General features: G+C 38.6%; 1 protein-coding gene across 1 annotated transcript in view; it reads right to left on the minus strand.

The window, feature by feature from the left end:
• The window catches only part of DPY19L2 (dpy-19 like 2), a 53,652-nt gene extending 40,040 nt beyond the window's left edge, over positions 1-13,612 (minus strand). Inside the window, exons 1-5 of the mRNA XM_036230471.1 lie at positions 13,129-13,612; positions 9,132-9,156; positions 7,768-7,855; positions 5,233-5,370; positions 1,706-1,826 (exon numbers count right to left, since the gene is read on the minus strand). Coding sequence (XP_036086364.1) covers positions 1,706-1,826; positions 5,233-5,370; positions 7,768-7,855; positions 9,132-9,156; positions 13,129-13,507 — 751 coding nt within the window. The 5' untranslated portion in view covers positions 13,508-13,612. The remainder of the gene's footprint in view (positions 1-1,705; positions 1,827-5,232; positions 5,371-7,767; positions 7,856-9,131; positions 9,157-13,128) is intronic.
• Positions 13,613-23,156: the final 9,544 nt, after the last annotated feature.

A 23,156-nucleotide genomic window follows, 5' to 3' on the forward strand; every position in this document is an offset into this window, starting at 1 on the left:
TTTTTTCTTATTCCTATATGTACACATGCAGGTGCTCACTCGACATGTCCACTTTGAGGTCTCACAGGTACTTGAACCTTGTGTAGCAATTCAAACCTGCTACTTTAAAAAAATTTTTTTAGCATTCGAAGGGCCTCAATTACTTAAGACAGAAACCAGTAGTACCTGACTTGACTCTCCTTCTCCTCTCCCATCACCCAATTACCAAATCCTGTTAATTCCGCTTCCGAAATGACGTTCGGACCCATGCATTTCCCAGTTATCTTTCCTTCGGTCTCGTCTGCTGACAGCATAAGTCTCCCACCTGGCCTCACTGAAACCTTTTGTCCTTTACTAATACCTTTTCCATATGATGGAAAATAATGCCAAAATCATGTTTTAAAATTGCACATCTGACCCTGCTTACATTCCCAGCACCGTTTCATACCGTTTTTTCTTCTCTCTCTGCTCCAGGAAGCCTAGCTTTCTTTCAGTTCTCTCTTGCCTCTGAAATTTTGAATTTGTTGGTCCCTGTTCTTGGAAACACTCCTCACTCTTAACTTGAGCAAACTTATTTTCTTATTTGTAATATCCGTCAGTTATAACCGCTAACGTCTTTCTTATTTGTAAATTCTAGGAAGGTAAAAGCTCCATGTCTACCTGGTTCACCTTTGGGTCCCAGGTGCCAAAGCTAACCTATCACTTAATGGCAAGTTAATAGATATCATAGATATCATATACATACATATATAAGGTGATACCTTCTCAGAAAAGGTTATACCTTCTAAGCTGACTGAGTCATTTCAGTCTCTCATGTTATAAGGCATTTTCTCCTTTCCTATCCTTTGCACAAAAAAAGTCTAATTATGCCTTCAATATCCTCCCTCTGACAATACTATTTCAGATGTTATAAACATCACCTGAAGGAATCAGGAAAAATGTAAGGGAAATATGGAAATACAGATCTAGTATATATTCTGAGAGCTGAATGTTACTGTGAATAAGTCTATAAAAATATATTTATAAAATACACTGAAACTAATTACCGAGTAGTCATGTTGTGGAGAAAATGAAAAAACATAGAATAAAATAACCGTGTAAATGTTATGCAAGTAGATATATGTGACTTTGAATAAGAGTATCAAGGGACAGCATAATACTTAAACCTAAGCATTTTAAAAAGTGCTAAATAAGCACGAAAGTACTAAATTTTAAGCAACTTAGGTAGCAATGACAATAACGATTCCTGGAAAACTGTTAGATGATGCCGAAAGCGGTTCCTTGACAAAGATACCAATGTAGACGGTGTCTATGAAGACTGTGAAGTATTTCTAAATCAATCCATTATAAAATATCTAATTTTAAATGTTTCCGCAACTAAATTTTCACATTAACTATTATAGGTAGAGATCTGACTGTTTAATCCACACCCCCAAATTTATATATTCAAGCTACCCTAAAACCTTTTTCTATCTTATTCTGAAATATTCAGGATTGCCTTACCCTGGGGTATATTACTGCTCGAACAGAAATGAATACTTGTATTAGTAAGTACGTAGCCTTCTCAGAAAATTACTTTCGAGGTAAATACACTTGTAGGTGAATCAGTTGTAGAGTGTTTTAAAATAGTCAATCACTAGTTTACAATAATTCTTAAAATAAGTTGTAACATATACGTGTGAACATTAATGACAACACGGCAGAATTTTAGGGGGGAAAAACATGCCTTCACAGCTTTGAATTTCATTTAGAGGCTCCACTCTGGTGACATTCCAGCAGGTCTTAGTTTCGAGCCCAAATAAATTCATTATTCCCACAAGCGTACGATACCAGAAGGCTATAATCACCTGCAAAAGATAAAAATAAGAAAGATAGTGGAGAAAAACACATCATCTTCATTATGACAATTTTTTCAAAATCCATTTCATGATGGCTGCCTTTGACATTATAAACTTTGACAAACGTATTTACATTTCATTTGGGAAACAACAGTTTGAAGATGATATAAATACACAGACACATTATCAATTAAGCTGTATATCACTGAGTAATGCACATCGATAAAAATTTATGTTGTGATCAATATCTCTGTAATATACTCTTATAATCAACTCTGTAATATAAATAAGAGTATAAAATCAAGTCTAAAAATATATATTAAAACATAATGATAATAGCAAAGTGCAAACATTTACAGAAATATTTCATAATACGTGATCTAGGTCCCTGATTTATCTTTTTCCTTGTGTAAAAAATATATAACCAACTGCATATGGAATAATAGCTCCTGTGCCCATTAAAACTCTGACCAAACAGATTAAATATAACTAATTCCTCCCAATCTGCAATCCATTTAAAAAAATTTAAAGACAAGGGAAAAGAACAAGAACAAAGTATTAGCAACAAAATTCTCATGCCTGAGAGACTAAAAAATATATAATTTTATCGATTTGGGGAAAATAATACAAAGAAAAAAGTTAAAAAATAGAGTTCGAAGTAAAAGTAAAAACTACCTAGAGCTAACTACTTGTACTGTTTTGGTAATCACCCTTCCGGTCTCTCCCTAGCATATGAAAACATAAAGTTGAGTTATTCGATATTATAAAATAGCATGTATTATATAATGTTAATGTAACACACATCACTAAACAGCATCCTAAACATCTATATCTAAAAAGAATAAATTTACTATTTTATAACTTAATTTTATAAAATTGATGTTCCGCTAAATTTATAATTGTTATCATTGTGTGTTTATCATACAAGTACAAAACATTACCGCATTAAACGTATGTGTTAAATCTAGAATTACACTCCTTCTGGGTCATAGCTTGATACAGTAGAAAAGCATATCTTTGAAGTCAGAAGTGAACTCAAATTCTCACTCTACAAGTTATGGTTCTTACGGCGTGACGGAATCCTTCCTCTTCTGAAACTCAGCATCTCAGATTTCGATTTAAAATCACTCATCACATCAAAACCCAGAAAGATCTCAAACCAATGTAACTTCAACCAAAACCTCAACAAGATTATGGAGAAATTGATAAACCAACTCTAACATTTATACAGAAATATAATTTTGAAAACGAAAGAGACAGTTGTACAGTTATCTTATTTTAAGATTTACTGTAAAGCTACAGTCCTCAAAGCAGTGTGGCATTGGCATAAACAGAGATATACAGATCAACAGAGTAGCAGAGAATCCAGAAACAGATCCACATATTAAACAAACAATTTTCGATATACGTGCAAAGACAATTCAATGGAGAAATGATAGTTACCACAAAGAAGCACATGCGAACTTTTTGGCATTATTTTCATGTTTTATAACTCAATTGTGGTGGTGGTTATACAGTTTTATGTATCTGTCAAATGTATAACTCATAGAACTGTATACTCAAAATAGTATGTTTTATTGCATGTAAGTTGCGCCTCAACAAAGCTGATTCAGAGAAAGTAGCCAGAAAGAGAAGATGTGCTCAGCATGTATGCCTAAGGATTATGCTGTAAAATATTTAAACTATGCCAGCAAATCAATAAGAAAACAACTATCAAATAGGTGACAAATATTTATGCAGGTTTTTTAAAAAGAACAAATCCAAATATCTATTAAATGTGAAAATATTCTTAACTTCACAAATAATAAGGACAAATTAAAACAAATAGCATATCACAGCCATTTAGAAGAGCAAATATCAGAAATTCTGACAATTTGCAGTCTGATAAGGATATGAGGGAAAGTAAATTCTCTTACACAGCAGCATGAATTGCTACATTTGCTTCAGAGAGCAGTTTAGCAATATCTGACCAACTTGGAAAAACACACACTCTACAACATCGATTTGACTTCTAGAGAAAATCTTGCACATACACAGTTAGAAAATACGTACAAGAACATACATTGTAGAGCTGTTTATAATTTAAAACCTGTAAACAACTTCATATACAAAAATAGGGAAATGTAGAAGTTATTTTAGAATTCACAAAATAAGGGGGAGAAAGGGAGCTGGAGGCCAGGAGAGAGGCGTGATGGGTTCAAGAAGCACAAGGTGGCAGTTGATAGATTGTCACAGGGATGGGGAGCACGGCACAGGGAAGGCAGGTGGCAGTAATACAGTAGCCAGAGGAGAGAAAGAGTGAGCAGGGGGGTCGTTTCAAAAATTATATAAATGCCTAACCAATGCGCTGTGTATCTGAAGCTAATGATAAAATTTTTAAAAATACATGAACAAAATAAAGAAAAGAATATATATACACGTACGTACAAAGAATTCAAAAATCTAATGTCTAGGGGAAAGTTGTAGAATGATATATTCAGTACTAGAGCATTTATGTGGATTTATAAAAACACATAAAACAATCCTCGGAGACGAGGACCGACAGATACACATCGAATTAATGATGATTCTTGTGGTGACGGGAAGGGAGCAAAGGGGACCGGGAAGCAGAACGCAGGAGACGTGAAGAACCATATTTACGCCCTTTGGTTACTTTAAACGGCTGAAGCAACAATGTCAGAAGAGGAGCCTTTTATTTGTTCTAAGTAGCTCATCACACAGATTTACGTATCTTCACATTATTCTTTAAATGTCTGTGCCATATACATTTCGAAATCAAAATAACTTTCGAAAGCTACAAAATATGAAGGATTTAAAAAACAGCTTTTAACAGATCTGCTGGGTTCTGAGATAACTCAAAAGTCATGCCTACCATGACGTCAAATTAGCATTTATATTAATTTTGAATATATTAATTTTTTTTTCCGATTTCCAGAATTTGCAGACTACCATAAAATCTGTATCGTTTTAGGCTAAGCGACAGAAGATATTCACAGATTTCTGGCTATATAACGAAATGAAGCTCACTTTATTAAAGCAACCCCAAGGTCACTGTCCTGCTCATCAATTTCACTGTCCCTTCATGTGACTGGTCTGCCCAACCACATGGTGCTCGAAGTTAATGGCTGTCCGCATTTAGAACCCTTCTCGGCTCTGCCCATTTGCCCTGTTTATTACCCTGGTCACTGCTTGCACACTGAGCTTCTCTGAGTTCAAGTGAGCAGTTTCTGAGGTCTCTGAATTCAGGAAAGGAAGTTTTGATTCTCTGTTCGTCTATAAGGACACAGACAATCAATCAATAAACCTTAGAGGTCCTTTCCTTTTAATAACATCATTGTGTTTACTTACTACTTTTTTTCTGATTAAAAAAAAAAAAAGAATCCCTGTACGAACATTTATCCCAAATGTTACCTACCTCTGGATAAAGATGGAAGCGCTTCACTGCGTTTATCACACGGGGGTACTCGGTGAGCCTGTCGTTCATGACCATCCACAGCCCTTCCAAAAACGAAGGTGCTTCAATGATGGTCTTGAAGTAGGAATAATAAAGTCCCTTTAAAAAGGCACAAATTGTCAATGTAAGTAAAATTTGCAAGTATTAATTCTGATCACTCCTTTTAGAATAATTTCTTCTGAAAACAAACAAAAACAAAAAACAAAAAGGAAAAGAATGATTTTCTGATTTCACCTGACAACCCCTGCATTCTTGGACTCAAAACGGATATGTTTCGGGTTAGCCCTGTACTAGTCTTTCACATTTTCTGATAGTTTGAAAACGAGCTGGAGGGATAGTTAAACGTTTTAAGGAGCTTTTCTAACCACACCTTAAAGTATGTATGTATACCAAGCCTAATTTTCCCCAGTCCAGATACCTAGAGGTTGAGATCTGATGGATTCTGGCATAAACAGAGATACCTTTATGTCTTTGTACAACTTTGTATATAGAAAGTGACTTTTTTTTCCCCAGCTCTCTAAGAAGTAACGTAACATCACGAGATGGAACTTCATGCGTGACGGGTTCAAGAAGCACAAGGTGGCAGTTGATAGATTGTCAACTGCCTTGCTCCCTCTAACGGCTCTGCCCAAAGTGAATGCTGACCAAATGACAACTGACCATTGCTCATGACAGCAATGCTGTGTCCTGAAATGGGAATTAGCTTAGTGTATTACTCCAGCCCATGAAATAATGGCTTTATTAGGCTAGTAAAAGTTATGTCCAGTTAAAGTTCAAAGATTAACAAAAGCATCTTGTTTCATATGACTTCACTCATCAACTTCCTGCTTTACTCCCAAAAATCTAAAAGCAAAGAAAGGGCTACGCTGTTTGTAAAATTTCTCCCTAGAAAACACTAAAAATAATCTTCAACTCTACACTCATTCCTGCCTCATCCAACTTCTTTATCTTTGCAAGATTAAGCAACAGTAGTGACTACAAAGCTGAGTTGTCACTTAGCTGATGTCAGAGAGAGCATTTCCTCACAGTTTGGATCGGTAAAATACGAGTTCATGTAAGGATTTTCCCTTTCTGCTTATGAGGGCAACAAAGCAATACAACAATGACAGGACATCTAATATGCATAAGTCAATATTTAGAGAAATAGGAAATGTATAAATAAGTTTTTATTAATAACAGCTATTGTTTTTGTGCCAGGATCTGTGCTGTGTGCTTTGTTCAGTATCTCCCTTCATTTTCAATAAAACTCTGAAAAGGAGATCAGCTTCGTGTATTATTCCAGCATATGAAATAATGGCTTTATTAGGCTAGTAAAAGTCTGGCATTATTTCTGGTTAGCGGGTGAGATTAGTGAGAATCAGAGGGGTTAAGTGACAGTCCAGTAATCTGTCATCAAAGTCCAGATGCCCTCACAGCTTCATTCTTTAATATTATTTTATATCCTCTCTTTGAAAATAATAACTATAAAATACTAGAAGTTCAAAGGCCACATGAATGCTCACATATCCAATTCTTCAAAGTTTTAAGGGAACTGTAAGGGTGAGATTTAAAAAATAGTGGCTAAAGTATCTGAAATAGGCAGATTTATAGACAGAAAGGCTCAGGGGAGGGAGGAGAGACTAGTTAGTATTTAGCAGGTGCTGTTTCTATTTGGGATAACCAAGTTCTGGAGGCGGATGGCGTAACAGTTACACAACCATGCGAGTGCACTGAAAGCCGCAGATTGTGCACTTAAAAATAGTTGAAATGGTAAAATCTGCCACTTAAATTTTTTTTAAGTTTAATTTTTAAATTTTAATTTAGCCACAATTAAAAATAAAACAAAAAGGCGGTGGCTACAGAGTCATGAGGGCCAGTTCCAGTTCTTCATGTGGCCCCTAACTAGTGGGTCGGGAGGATGGTCCTGGTCTGTCTGGATTATAAACTTCTGCAGTTCCGGCATTTGTGGTCCCATTTAATCCTCACACTACTTATGCGAAGCATGTATGGCAGAGGGCATCATCTCCATTTTATAAATTAGGGAGCAAAATAACAGGTAAATTATTAAAGAAATTATATCTAAAGTTGCCTCTTAAAAGAGATTATCTTGAAGTCAAAATGCTACAGAAAAACAAAACAAAACAAAACAAAAATAAACAAACCAAAAAACAGTTGAAAGAGCCAGGTAAGACATGGGGTTTCCTACTCTAACCTAAGAGAAAGCAATTTCTGATCACATTTGATACTCTATATCACTTCTTAAATGTTATCTTTGTTCCTAGGCTATTATAATCGATCTTTATTATGTTAAAAAGTTGGTATTAGAAAAGGAGGAGAGATAATGGGATAAGTAAAAGAAAAGAATCCTAAAACACTTTCTATTGAGTTATAAACCTAGGTTATAGCTTGAGAAACAGTGCAGTTCACCAACAATTCATTTCACTTCCTAAGAATTTCCACCGTACAGTCTTACTATTATTAAACTACAGATTAATTCATTAGAGAAAAGAACCTAACCATTTCAGTGCGAAAAGTCATCTCCCGCTCCAAAGATGAGAGGTGAGAAAAATGACGATCATTTTCAAACAGTGTTACTAAATGTATCCTAGAAAAAAAAACAAAAAAACACGAAGCATCAGTATGAGAACACGTCTCAAAATCAGTACCAAAACAGTTACAAAGTACAAAAATCATAAAGTGGAAAAAGAATAAATTTTTGTAATGAAGATTAACTTTATGGTTTGCTTACTAACATATATTTTTAGGCATTTATCATCTAGTGTTACAGAAGGCTGGAATTCATAATCCAGGCTTCTAAATCAGAGCAGAGGTGGCTTTTGGTTTGTTAAGTTTCCAAGTGACTCTAATGTGCCAAGTGCGGGAAATGCTTCTTGAAAAGCCTATGGAATCTATTTCTAAATAGAACTACTTTACGTTAAAGCAATTTTTAAATAAGTATAACTCCAAATAAGGGATCAGCTTTCAAGGGTCAAAGAACACAGGACTGTACTTGAAGATATTTTGTTAGTGTAGTTCAAAAAAACAGCTGTAGGTAAAGAATATAGGAGCGTACGTGATAAGCGAAATTGGTTATAGTGAGCATTGACGCCTTCCTTCATTTACACGCAAATGCTTTCCAATTAAGTAGAAAATAAAGCGAAATTCCACCCATCAACCTGGTCTACTCCCCTTCATTTATATGTAGGGCGTATGCCAGGGTTCCAATAGCTGTAAAACATATTTCTTACCACTACAGCCTTGGTTCCATCATCGAAATCTCCCTGCAGACTAAATGGCCAGAACAGCACTAACCCAGCAGGATCAGATTGGGCAGATCCCATTCTTCCCAAGAAGAGAAATCCCTGAGCTCAGGTAGGAATGATTCTACATACAATTTTTACAGATAGATCACTTGTGTAAAGCATGGTGCATGTGCCCATTCAATTCTGTATTACTGTTGCACAGTCTTTATCCTCATTTCTACCTGATTTCCAATGGACAGGTGTTACTAAAAGGTTATCTCTAAGCTTATGTCACTAAGAAACCATCATTACTATAAAATAAGCGAGAGTTTTTTAGATAAAATAAGCATGCAAAGAACACAAGAAAGGCATGATATTTAGGACACACAGTAGTGAATCCTTTGGTAAAGCAAAACATTTTAACAGATAAGTTACTACTCCCCCAATGCACCTATTTTGTGAATGCTGCTTCACGTGAGGTTTTTAAAAAAGTAATCTATCTGTGTAAACTGTGTAAACAGAAGTGCACACACATGTTCCGTACACATAGCAAGCAGCTATGGTTTTATTATATGCACAGTGACAGTAATTTTTAATTTAAATGTTTTTTTATTTATTTCGAACTGAAACTAATCTTACCAGTGCAAAAGTCCCAAAAAGGCAGCTGGAAAAAGAAAAAAAGAAAAAGAAAAAGTCATTAAAAGCTATATTATTATAATAATTATACTATACCTTTAAAACAACTCTTTCAAAGGCATTCCCTTATATGTCTAGAAAGCATGTACGAGAAGGGGGGCTAGCCAATTCTGTCTGTACAAGCGTAGGAAAAATCCCAAAGGGACATAAATTACAATTTGTCCTTACCTCTGCAGGGGGATTCTAAGGAGCAAAGGAAGGGACTTGGAAGACTTTATGTCTCATTTATGTAATTTGCAAAAGAGTGATGAAACTACTGATGATTTTGACCGTTTTGGTGATTCTTCAGAGATTATTCTCTAGTATGATCTGTTATTCTCTATTTCTTTGTAGAAAGTTTTACAAATAAGCACACATATACACTATGATCAGCTCGATCCTTTCAGAAGTGACTCTAGCCACGAGAAGCCACTCTAAGCCACCTTCCCTTCTGCTCATCAGAATATGGTTTGTAGCAGGAAATCGCTTCATAAGCAGCACACCCAAAGCCCTGTGGGCAGTTCAAACCTCACGGAGCCTTGAGGGCCACAGACTAGTGGCCTGGGAGCCCCGCCTCCAGTCCCCACGTCAACATCTTAGGAATGTGGCTTTCTCAGGGAGCTGCAGACAGGTCAAACGGTGGCACTGCTGTGGGGATGGGCTTTTTTGAGGAGCTACAAACGCTGTCTGTCCCTTCAGGTGGCTGGCACTCTGCTTATTGTCAAGGATACAGCAAAGGCGAGGCGAGGAGATGGGAGGAGGCCAAGACGCCACAAACCTCACTGCTCTCACAGTTTGAGCGGTTTTCTGTTTTTGTTTTGAGTAACTTTTCTTTAGAGTGTTGTAAACTCTTGGTTAATTTCCGAAGACTTGAAAAAGTTGATTCTGATAATCAAGCATCTTTGTTGCTGTCACAGAGGAGTGAACTCACTTAGCTATTCCGAATGTCCCGCCTGCACCCCAAGAGTTTATAATGGTGTTTCTTACTGTTTTTCCAAATACACTTAGCAAGTCATTTTACACACGACCAACATTATTAACCTCTTAAAATTTCTAAAATTTATTCAATTTGGCTAACCAAAAAAGTGAAAATTATTCAATAAATCAATTAATGATAATTAATAATAATAAAATATTGCAATATCGAAGACTCTTAGCCGAACTTCTCTAGCTCTTTTTTTCACTCTGGTGCTCTTTAATACTTACCAGAAAATTTACCATTTTATACCTTGATCAGCGAACTACAGCCCTCTGTCTGTTTTTGTACTGTCCAGTGGCTAAAATGGTTGTTATATTCTTAAAGGTTATAAAAATAAGGGAGAAGAACAGGCAATAGAGACTGCGTGTGGCCTGTGAAGCTCAAAATATTTACTACCTTGCTCTTTGCAGAAAAAGTATACGTTCCCTATGTTAACTCTTTATAATGAATGTATAATATACTCTGAATTAAACCTATACCATCAAATTAAACCTATACCATCCCTTTCAACTTGAAACAGAGGCCCTTCTGATAAGACTTTATTAAGATACACAGAGACTGTCCCATTCGACCCTATTTGTATGTTCTTTCTCACTCTCCATGCAATTACATATATTGGCAAAAACTTTTATAAGTGATATGCAAGGAAAAAGGAAAAGGTCAGATATCCTACTAAATCCACCTAGCTTTCCAAAAAGCCTCAAAATGTTCCTGTGTCTCTCAGTCCCTCCCCTCACCCCACATTACACACCTGATAAATGCTAAGGTGTAATAATAATGCCAATATCCTACGTGCGAGAAGTGCTTTGCGCAGCCCCTTGCAAGGTCGTGACACAAGGCATGTCTCCTGGACCCCTGGCCCCCGCCTATCAAGCCCACCTTAGACTTTACTGAAACCGAGACCGCGCGACACAAGCACTCCGAACTTCTCCCACACCCCGTCGATGTTCTCCACACGGTAATCCTTGCTTTCTTCTATTCTCTACCATCTCACGAGAGGAACTCTCTCTCTTCCTTGCCACAGTTAGCTTCTCAGATTTGTGCTTTTAATTCTGCCCTTCCACATTTTCTAAGGCTTTGCTCCCTCAACCACCCCCCTCTTGGAGCCTCAACCTTACCCTCTCCTACTAGTCCTTCCCTTCAGCCTTCACTTCTCCCAGACCCGAAAACACCTCCCTTGATCTAGCAGCCCTTCGAACTACGAAAGTCTCCCCACCCCTGGTCCACTCCCTGATGAGATTCTTAGCCAACTTCCTCCTTCTAAGTTCCTATAATTCTTTTAGAAGACCAACCGACCTTTCCGCTCTCCATATCAATGACCTCTTACAAGTCATGCTTTTCAACCTCTCTGCAGCATTTGACCAGACTCTTGAATTTCTTCCTCTGTTATCTTCCATCACACCAATTCTCCCAGTTCTATTTTTCTGGCAAAATCTTTTTCTCTGGCTTTTCCTTTTCCTCTCTTTAAACTCAAAGGTTTTCCTGGGGACCTTTTACTTTGCCCAATTTTCTCTCTTGGCAGTCTTTCTCGATGTTAAAGTTTCAATGCACTTGTACGTGGGTAATTCCCAAGTCTGTAAATACTCATTCCTGAACTTCCTCCTCCTCTCACCGTTCCCCACGCTCCTCTTCCATCTCGCCAGCGACCCCAGGCCCCCCAACGTGCTCTCATCAACGCTCGCCCCCCGCCGCTCTTCTCATTCCTCCTGCGTTACTCTTACTATGGCGGTCACTGCCTGGATTCCAGGGTTCCATGATTCTTCCTGCTTTTCTCAGTTCATCCGCGGCCCCTGACTGCTGTCAAGGTCATCTCTCTCTGAAGCGCGCTTCCAATCGTGTCACTCTCCTACTTAGAAATCATTCAGTGCCAACCTTGTGGATGCACTAAATGCCGCAGAATTGTTCACTTTACAACGGTTAACTTTGTTATGTGCATTTCACCTCATTAAAAAAAAAAAAAATTTCTTTAAGAAAAAATTCAGTCCTACAGAATGAAGTTCAAATGCCTTAAACCTAGTCTTCAATTAGACGCCATGGCTGGTCCCACCCAACCTTTTGAACTTACTTCCTTCTTCCTCTTTTTTGCACCCTTTTCTGTCCTTCCTTGCAGCCTTCCTTCACTGTCATATTTTCTTACTTCCATGACTTTATGTTGTTCTATCAGCCTCTAATACTTGTTCTCTGCTTCACGCATCCAAATATTAGCCTTTTCGTCACAATGAGAATCCTACATTTTTCTAGAAGTCTTCCCTGATCCCATTTCCCACTTCTCGCCCTAAGTTATTCCTTTGCTCTTCTGAACTCTCACAGCATGTAGCGTAGGCTGTCACTGTTTAACCCCACATTCACCAGTGTGCCAGACACGGGCGCACCAGGCCTTGTGTCTGGGATGGCAAAACAGCCTGGCATCCAAGACCATGTCCATTCTGGATGCAGGATGTATCCGTTGCCATAATTAGACATCTGATACCATCTAAATATGAACTGCCATCTCTTACTCCACAACCCAAATGTGGAGACTCATCACATCGACTTCCACAACAGCAGTCAACTTACAGTGGGGAAGAAATCACAACTTACATTAGGAGACATTTATCTGCGTTTCAATTTATATCAGCAGCCAGTCTGACCAAGGACTAGGTTCAAGATTGATTTTGTTGAAACACCGATAACATTTAAGTTATCTCTTAAGCTACAGAAAGTAAGGAATGTAAGTAAAGAAGAAGTTTTCAAGTATTTAAATAAGAAAATTCCTCAAATTTAGGCAATGAAGTTCCAATGAAAGTAAACGGATATTAACAGGAGACGATATGCTAATTTGGTCCTACAACTACTACTATTAAAGATTCGTGACCAATTTTAAAAGGACGCACCAAAACCACTTCACACCCTAGGCTCAGGGCTTCCCTTGCTGGCGGGAGGGCATCCGGCCGGGAGCCGGGGGACTCCTGCCGAGGGCTCTCCCCGCCCGGTTCTGCTCACCTATGGAGATGGTCACCCTGCCCGAGAACTGCCGTCTCCGTAACAGGTGCACCCTGTCGCGGAGCTGCTCCAGCAAACAGTTGAGGAATTGGAAGCGGCTGAGATAAAGGTCATTTGCGACTACTTCGATTTGCAAGCAATTCTGTGCCTTCAGGTTTCGGATCCTCCGCGGCGAGTAGGCCCGGGAGCCCCCGGGCAGGTTCCCGCTGCCTACCGGCGAAGGCAGCTGCGGCTTTTCCACTTCCTCCTGCGGCTGCTCCTCCATCTCCGGCTCCCCGGCTCCGGTGGCCCGCCGCCGCCGCCTGGACTGCATGAAGCGGGGAGAGTGCAGCGGCTCTGAAGCCCCTTCTTTGAGCTTATTTCTCGTTGGCCCGACCATTTTCTCATAGTCCCTGTTCGGATGGAGCTGGCTCTCTCTCCGGCGCGGGCCCGGCCGAGTAGGGCGAGGTCCGCGGGGGCTCGCAGCCTCAACGACTCGTCGCCGCCGCCGTTGCGGGCCCCCTGGTCGTCAAGGCGACCGCGAAACCTGGAGGAGGGGCGTGAGGCGCGAGCTCCACCTGCGCGGCCCGTGCGCGCACGCCACCCTCCCGCGCGCAGCCCGTGCGCGCATCCTTCCGCGCGCGGATCCGTCATCCCGCGCGCACCCATCATCCCGCGCGCACCCATCATCCCGCGCGCACCCATCATCCCGCGCGCACCCATCATCTCGCGCGCACCCATCATCCCGCGCGCACCCGGCCCCCCGCGCGCATCCATCATCCCGCGCGCACCCATCATCTCGCGCGCACCCGGCCCCCCCGCGCGCACCCGGCCCCCCCGCGCGCACCGTTTGGAGTCACGGACCCGCTGGCAGCCAAGTCCGGAGAACTCTCTGAGATTTCGTTCCTTTCTTGGAGTTCAGGCGTGGCTTCGTTACTTCTGCCGAAGGTTGCCGGTCTGGAGGTTATTAAAAGCGAAGATCTTCGATGAAAGAACTAACCCACGAAGGAGAGCGGGGGAAGGAAGAGGCGCCCGTGGTGCGCACGGGACTTCGGAGACGTCTCCCCGCACGCCCTGCGAGCACGCCGCGCGGGGCCGCAGCGTCCGTCCGTCCGCCACGTCGAGGGAACGGCCCGGGGCCCCCGGCGACACGCGGCGGAGCTGGAGCGAGCCCTGCGAGTCCAGGTCGACGACACGCGTTCGGCGATGCCGCGTTGTCCCCTGCGAGGACAGTTTACTAATCCATTCGTGAAGTAAAACTGTGTGTCCCGACGAGGTTGCTCCGAATTCCTCAGCCCTAGAAGCGTTGCGTTCAGAGCGCTCACCTCCCTGAACCAGGCACCACCCAGGACCGAAGAGGGAGCTCTCAGCACCGCAGTCACTTTGCCGTGACGCCACAGCAGCTGGCAAAGAGGGACGGGGTCGGTGACGTGTCCCGTGTCCGCTGTCACGAGCCATCCCACTGGCGCCGATGATGGTTGGGATTGACTTTCCCAATGCCCTGCTCCTCCGTCTGCTCTATGGCTCATCTTGGCCAGGTTAATTTTCCTGATGCAACAGCTCTCAAAATGTTCACGACTCCCCTTAGCCCACAAATAAGTGTAAATTCCTTGGCTCGCTCGTCAGTACTTTTAATCATCTGCCCCAATCCGTCTTTTCATTCCGAGTGAGGTCTGCAGTAAGCGATGCCATCAACCATCCCTTTACTCCTACCTAACAGCCATCCTGTAGCTTTCTCATCCATTTCTCCCTGCCCACCTACATTCTGTCAGTTCCCAAGGCCCGACTCATTTCTCCAGCGCACATCCATTCCCCTTACTCTGAAGGTCAAAAGCAATTACGGACAGAACCATTCATCTTGTCACTTATTTAAATTCAATAAGTGCTGTTATTAATTTGCTGTTTTGTAAGGGGTTTTTTTGTTTGTTTGTTTGTTTGTTTGTTTTTAGGGAGCAGTTCTACGTTTCTAGTATCGTGTTTTCTCATTTATATAATATGATAACTGTACAGGTCAGGAAACCGAGGATCAAGGATGCAGTAATTTGCCCAAGTTTTAACGGTTAATAACTATTACTCAATACTGAGTTTAAACTACAAGATATTTATGAGTGGTTGATAAAAATATATTATCGATTATGTAAACTCAAAATAAATTTTTATTTTTTATATTATTTTAAGATTGTTTTGGAACAATAGGTGGAATGCTGTGATTATATTTCCCTTTTTATTAAAATTGTATAAATTCACAAAATGAATTGGGTGGATTTGCACCTTCCTGTCTATATTAATTAGAGCATCTAATTTAGGAGACTTTTTTCCCTCCCCTTTAATCTTTCAATTTCCTTCATTATTATTGGCCTATTTACACTATCTACTTCTGCGACCAATTTGGAAAATCGATATTTTCCCACAGACATTTCAAGTCAGCTTAATTATACACCCTACTTTCTTTAAATAATTATGGCTATCTGTGCTTTTTTAAAAATTAGTGTTTTCCCAATGAACCTGTTTGTCCTTCAACTCTCTGTGATTTTAATAGATTTGTTTATTTTAAACTATATCTTGTTGAATATTTTAAAAGATAATCTGAGGTCTTTGTGTAATTAGATTACTCATTGAAGTGATTTTATAAATTTTATGTTTTTGTTTTTCATGAGACGTAGATATTTTTGTGGGATGGAGGGAGTGGCTGCTATTGGAATGTTGGCCAGATGATATTTGCAGTGACGTCTTGGATAACTCTGAACTGAACTTTCTGACTTGGGTTTCCCTTAATTCTGTTTTTATTTCCTATGTTTCTCTTTTTGGTCAATTTGTTTGTTCGTTTCCTGGATTTTCCAATTGCCTTTTGGATCACTCTGTGTGCTCACAGAATAAAGTATATTCTTACCCTTGGTCTAGACCTTGAAAGTACAAATCTGGTCTTTTTTACCATTTAAAAATGATTTTCATAAGAATGTTTATTGTACTATTAGTTATATCAGTTAAAATTAGAAATAATATACATTCTCATAATATTATCTTTCTTAATGCCTTGTGACTTAGCAGATTATTTCTCTTACACAGAGATTTTGAATGCTGTCATCTATGTCTAAAACCTCTATTTTCCCTTTTGTCTTAGTAAAGCAATCTGTCATTTCTGCAAAAAATGCAATGAAACTATATAACCAGCAGATGGCAATAATGACTTGTAAATCAGAATTTAAAATTTTAGGTAGTTTTTAAATTCACTTTTAAAAAGAAAAATCACTGTTGTAATAAATCAATTACCAAAAAATGAAATTTAGAGAAATTCCAAGTGTAACCCTGCTTAAAAGTAATTACATTGCATGTTTCATATATCAAAATGATTAAAATATTTATTACGGCCGATGTTTGGTTTTTCATTTAATACTGTTATGACTTTGTTTAGCTGATTCAGATAACATTTTATCAAATTTAAATGTTTTAACTTTGTGCAAATGCATAGATATAAATTTAAGTGGATTGCTCTGTTACATCTACGTTTAGCTTGATTATATATACCAGGAAAGATAGTAGTTCAATGAACATCATTTTGAATATTTTAAATTTCCCACATATCATATGATAACTTAAAATACTCATTTCACTTTAATTGATACTCTTCTACATGAAAATGAGTTTTTATTTGTGCCATTTCACAATTTCTTATACATAAAAGTACTTCTTTATTATGGTGCAAGGGGTGGAAATGACATTAAAACGTTTATCTCTAGTCTATCATCACTAATTAGTCCCAAAGAGGGTAACAAAATTCTTAAGATCTCGTAACTATGTCAGATTACCGAACCACATATCCAAGATTCTTTAAGAGCAATTCGATTTAGTAATTTTATTCCTTTCAATTAAGAAGTTTTAAAAAGGTAAACCAAATGGGATTCGTTTCTTTGATTTTTGCAAGACTTTCTATAAATTCACAAAGACGAACAAAAGTCTTGTTGAATCACGTATCTCTACAAACTCCAACATATCGAGATTATTTTTATTTACCATTAAAGTGGCTAATACAAGAATCGCTATATTCATTCTTAATAAGCAGAAGTCTTAGAATATATTAGAGAAGGAATTATAGAATATATATAGGCAGATTAAGTACAAAACATAGCAAAAACAGAGATGATACATAAGGCACCTGTGTGCTATGGTTTATATGGCGGCCCAACCCGGCTTCCAGTGCACCCCTGGGCACCCATCGTCTGGGTCCTCCCTGGCGCCCCTTGCTGGGCAGTCTCTAAGTACAGTTGGCTTCAGTGTTCCTATTTTCTAATCACTTCTATCCTCTAGCAGCCCAAATGGCAACTAGAGTACAAGAGAGGAAAGAGAAAATCTTCCTAAATAAGTCATAAGTGTTGACATTAAGGCCACCGACTCCTGCTTGGGCAGCCGAGTCTGGCTTCCACATGGATATTGACCCATCCCCAAAAGATAATTGTGGAACTTTGAAATTCCATTCTTGTCTACAAATCTGTTGAAACTCTTCTTGAGGCACTTAACCAGTGACAGTTTATAATCCCTTCAGAGAAAAATTGTTGAGTTATTACAGTTATGAGTAACATTTCTCAATTAAGGCCATGTACTTGGGTTCAGAAAAAGACAAAATAGACTTTTTTTTTTAATTCTAAGAATTTAGAAATATTTGTTTAAGAGGTTAATGCAGCATCTTAGTTATAAGTAGAGACAGGATTTGAATCCTGACTTTCTCACTTAGCGTAGGTCACTTACTCTCAGCCCGTTTTCTCATACTTCAGGTGGGAATAAAATAGCTCCTACCTCATAGAGTTTTAGCAAAGATTAAGTAAGACACTATATTTAAAGTGTATAGATGTAGATATAGTATAGGGTTATTTATAATAAGACACTATATTTAAAGTGTATAGATATACTAAATGTTTTATGAAAGGTAGCAATTACTATGATGTCAAGGCTCGGGATAGAGGAGGGTTATTTATATTATCTTTTTCTTTCCCAGGAAGTCTAAAGAACCAGCTACAATGCTTCTGAGGTGGGGGGATGGAAGGGATAAAAAAAATAAACTAAATTAAGACCGTAAATTAAGACCGTAGGGCCACACAATGCTATCAAATAGGCAGTATTATCTTCTTTATTTTTATTTTATTTTATTTTATTCATGTATACAGTACATTGGTTAGACATTCATATAGTTTATAAAACAATCCCCCTGGTTGCTCCTTCTCTTCTTTTTACAGAGTGAAAAAACGAAGTGGGGAGAAGATCGTAGATGGCTCACTTTTAACTCACGAGTCCAAAGATTTGTCCTCCAATCTTTCGGAAGTCCTCGAAGTTGACAACTTGGGCTGTAAAGAACGGAAATAAAATAGTTTCCAGATAGCTTTTTTCCTTTGTTTTAAAATAACAGCTTTCGTGAGATATAATTCACGTATCATAACATGCCTTCTTCTACACGTAGGATTCAGTGACTTTAACATATTCATCAGGTTGTGCAACCATCACCACCACTCCCACATTCTAAAAAATGTGTCACAGTCTCTCATGGCTTTTTTATTTCCCAAATGACACATGATGTTAAGCATCTTTTCGTGTTTATCTGCCATCCATTTTGCTGTTTACATAGAACTTTTGCTCCTTTATCAGAGATCGGTTGACTGTATTCGTGTGGTATTATTTTCTGGGCTCAATGTGTGTTGATCTACTTGTCTCTTCTTTCACCAACATACTGTCTTTATTCTTGTAGCTTTATAGTAAGTTTGGAAGTTTGTTCTTCTTCGGTATTGTGTTGGCTATTCTGGGTCTTTTGCCTTTCCATAGAAACTTTAGTATCAGTTTGTTAATAGCCACAAAACTTGCTGGGATTTTGGTTGCGGTTGTGTTGAATTTCAAGGTCAAGTAGAGAAGAACTGACATCTTGACGATGTTGAGTCTACCTAGCCACAAAAATTGAACATCTCCTCATTTATTTAGATCTTCTTTGATTTCTTTCATCAGAGTTTTATAATTTTCATCATATAGATTCTAGTGCAGATTTTATTACATTTATATCTAAGTATTTCTTTCCCCCTTTTTTGGTGCTGATGTAAATAAATAGTGTTATATTTTTAATTTCAAATTCCAATTGTTCATTGCTTGTATATAGGAAAGCAACTGACTTATTTATTTTAACCCTATATCCTACACTTAGTTATACTTGCTTATGAGTTCTGAGTTTTTTTGTTGGAAGCATATTAATGTTCTGTTTGGTTTTTTTTTTTAATCAGTAAGAATGAGAGGGGGGAAAAATACTTTAAAACTAAGCAATCTGAACAAATGAACCCAGTTGTATTGCCATGAATAACTTAACCACATAGAGGAGCAAAAAAGGAGCCAACACAAGTCACTGCAAAATGCATCCTTTAACAACATACCCTTGGTGGAGAATAGGGTTAAGACAACTGCAAACAGGTCTTGAACTCTTTGTAAAAGTTGTGCTTTTGTAGTTGTATAAGTGAAGCAACATGAAATTTGTGGAAGTATATGGTAGAAACGAGTAAATAATATGTTGATGCTCTTGGGAACCAGGATTCTCAGTGTGGAAGAAGGAGGATACGGATGTGGAATGGGGCAAAGCGAGGGAAAAAAGGACTCTATTGGGGGGGGGTAGTGTATTGGAATTGGAGATGTCAGCATAAACTCATGATTTCTAACACAGTTTACACACACGCACATATATTTGAACGTGTGTGTTTATATACATATGTGCTTTCCTGTCAGCCGAAATGACCTAGATGCAAATCTACTCCAATGAGCACATCTGGCACCCAGATCTTGGTTTCTAATACAGTTTTCCAGCTAAAAGGAATCTGAGCTCCTCGTAGAAATGGCTGGCTCCAGGACTGGGGGCAGGAAAGATACGAGATGAGCCTGGAATGACGTGTAATGCCAAAAACTGATGAAATGCTGAACGATAAAAAGGACAGAGGAGCCGGCTTAAGGGGCTCTCCCAGTGACCCAATCCAGGATGACTTGCGCATCAAGATAACTAAGGAGAGAAATTACACACTACTGAAAATAGGAATTCTTTTGCCATAAAAGATGAAGAAAGGCTGAGGGACTGTATCGGATTAAAGTAGACTAAAGAAACATTACAACTGAATGCAATATGTACTCTGAACTGGATCTACACTGAAGGAAAAATTATGCTACACAGGACATCATTGAGTCATTTGACAAAACTGGAGCACAGATATATTAGATCATAGTATTGTGCTATTATTGTTCCTGAAGTTGCTAACTCTGCTGTGGCTATTTCATAGAATTTTCTTGATTTTAGGAAACATACTGGGAAAATAGGGCATGATATATGAAACTGTCGAATGGTTCAGAAAAACAATTTGTATAATGTGCATGCGTGCGTGCGTGCGTGCGTGCGTGTGTGTGTGTGTATGCTCTACTCAGTGTGAATGAAAATAACTAAAATGGGGCAAAAAGTTAGTAATTGGTGAAGCTGGATAAAGGGTACACAGGGTTTCTTTATAATAATTGTACAACTTTTTCATAAGCTTAGATTCACTCCAAATAAAAGATTTTTTAAAGGTTGGTGTTTGGCACGCATAAAAATTTAAGGATGACAGAGTAGGCTTCTGAAAGCAGAAGATATGATAACGTCACATATTCTGAAGAACTGTCCTGTGGAAGAAGAATTAAGACTTTGACTTTGGCTAATCTTACTTTGTGACAGCCCGTGCTGTGTGATATCGGTACAGCACATTCATGACTGGAGTGAGAGGCAGGAGATCTTTAAGCTTTATGGTGCCTTCAGTATCACTCAGTACCAGAAGGTGCAAAGTCCTACCATCCAAAGGGTTCATCGGGTAGAGTGAATGAGGGGAGGGGGACTAGGAGCAGGAAAATGGAAACTAGTGGGTCCTAGAGACGTGTCTTCTCCATGGGCTCTCAAATGCCATTAAAGACAAAGCTAAGTCTATGGCCACGCCACCCTGAACAAGCCCGATCTCGTCTGATCTTGGAAGCTAAGCAGGGTCGTGACTGGTTAGTACTTAGATGGGAGACTACCTAGGAAGACCAGGTTCTGCAGGTGTTAAAAAGTTAAAAAAAAAAAAAAGACAAAACCAAGTCCTGTGTAGTAATCCATGGCTGTGTATGGTCCAGGAGTGGCCATTTGTGGCCCCTGATCTCACCTAATTCCCCCCATCATTTTTTTTCAGGTGAGGAAACAGGTAGCAAAAGTCACAAAGCAAAGTGTATCGGATAACGAAAGGTGTAAATGTGTGTGTATATATCAAAAACACACCATTTTTAATGAAAGAAATTAACATCCACACATTTGTACTTCTGTACAATTTTGGGTAATATATAATTTTAAGCTGTTTACAAATAACATGTAATGCTTCAAATATTACATAATGTCGATAATACATTTCTAGCAGAAATAAATATATTGCACTTAAAAAGAACTTCGTTAGATGTTACTTCATAATATTAGGCTTCTAACTTCTTTTCCCATAAAGCATTTCCCACGCCCTTCCCCCAGCCCCCAGCACACCGCACTCCATAACAATGACTGTTCTCACGCAATTCATTAAGCAGATGAACACAGCAAACAATAGAACCGTGATAGAGTCTACTAAGAAGGCTAATTCGATTTTTTCCTTTAGGGAATTCAAAGATCTTCTTTCAGGTTTCTGAAACTAAGGAAAACACAACCTCTAAATACAGTATATTAACGTAGCAGAAGTAAAACACAATAAATTGTATTTTTGTTCAGATGTATTATTTCACCAAAATGTTTTTACTTCCTTATCATCAGGGGAGGGGATTGGAATTACTTAAGAAATGGACAGAGACAGAAGGGCCAGAAAAATACTTATGGGTTAAATAATCTGTCAAACGTATATAAATGAACCTGTGCATATTTAAGCACGCTTAAGAAAGATAAGTATTGGAATATTTGATAACTAGCATGGAATGAATAGTAGTGAAGGATGTTTAGTTTTATAAAGTTTTAACCTCCTCTTTGCTTGTTTACATAAAATCCTTGCGCTCTGAAATAACATACATATAAAATCCATCCTCCACCCAACTCTAAAGGGTACAGCTAAAAATCTTTTCCATCTAGTGCTTTATTTCTGTCTATGCAGTCTAGATTAGGGTATAATATTGCTTTATTTGTAATAATTATCAAGTCCATACATATTTAAAAATGAAAAGTTTTCCTTATGTCATCAATGGGAGATTGTGTAAAAAGACTGATTTTCTTACAATCTTTGACCGTGTTCATTATGTTATTGAATTTTTGAACTTTAGTACCTGAGTCATGGCTAAGCTTGACTGTGTATTTAAGGGGGTGGTAAAGTCATTTTATCCACTTTATTTGAGGCTATTTTTCTCAATATAATTCAGCTTAAACATAAGCAGAGCAGCCTGAAAAGCTAATGTGAAATTCAGCATTGGGATAACTATCCTAACATCTCACCAAAAAATTCATAGGCAGTATGGGATGAGGATACTTTATAAGAATATTTATTTAGGGGGCTTTTAGAGGGTTTCCTTTTTCTTTTTTGGTGGGGAGGAGTAGATGTCATGGCTGGAAAATTGCAATGATAGAGATGTGGATAATGGAGGGGGAGGGAAGATCTTGGAATACCCCTGAAATCAGTGTGACTCCTACCTCACAGCCCTTACACAGGGGTTTTGCTAGATGATGAATCATCTTCAAGGAGCTTCTTAATTCCTACTCTGTCCACCTACTGGAAACGGTGGTAGACCTTCCAGACAACATACCACTGTTGTAAACTCAAAGAACCAGCAATGAGAGCTGCCTGTGTTTATCCTTATACTGCTAAGGGGCAGGCAGAGAAGGGCGGAGGAGTTACTAAGTGAAAGAAATAATTGAATTGACTCAGATTTATCGATAAATATTTTTAAAACAAATCACGTATTAATTATGTGATTAATATTAATTAATTGTGTGAATCAATTTCTTCGGGTTAGATAAAGAGGTGCTGGCGGGGCCTCTTTTTAGCAGCCGTATTTTTTGATATTGTAATTAATAT

This window comes from Rousettus aegyptiacus, unplaced genomic scaffold (genome assembly GCF_014176215.1).
Source record: "Rousettus aegyptiacus isolate mRouAeg1 unplaced genomic scaffold, mRouAeg1.p scaffold_m13_p_13, whole genome shotgun sequence".
NCBI lineage: Eukaryota > Metazoa > Chordata > Mammalia > Chiroptera > Pteropodidae > Rousettus > Rousettus aegyptiacus.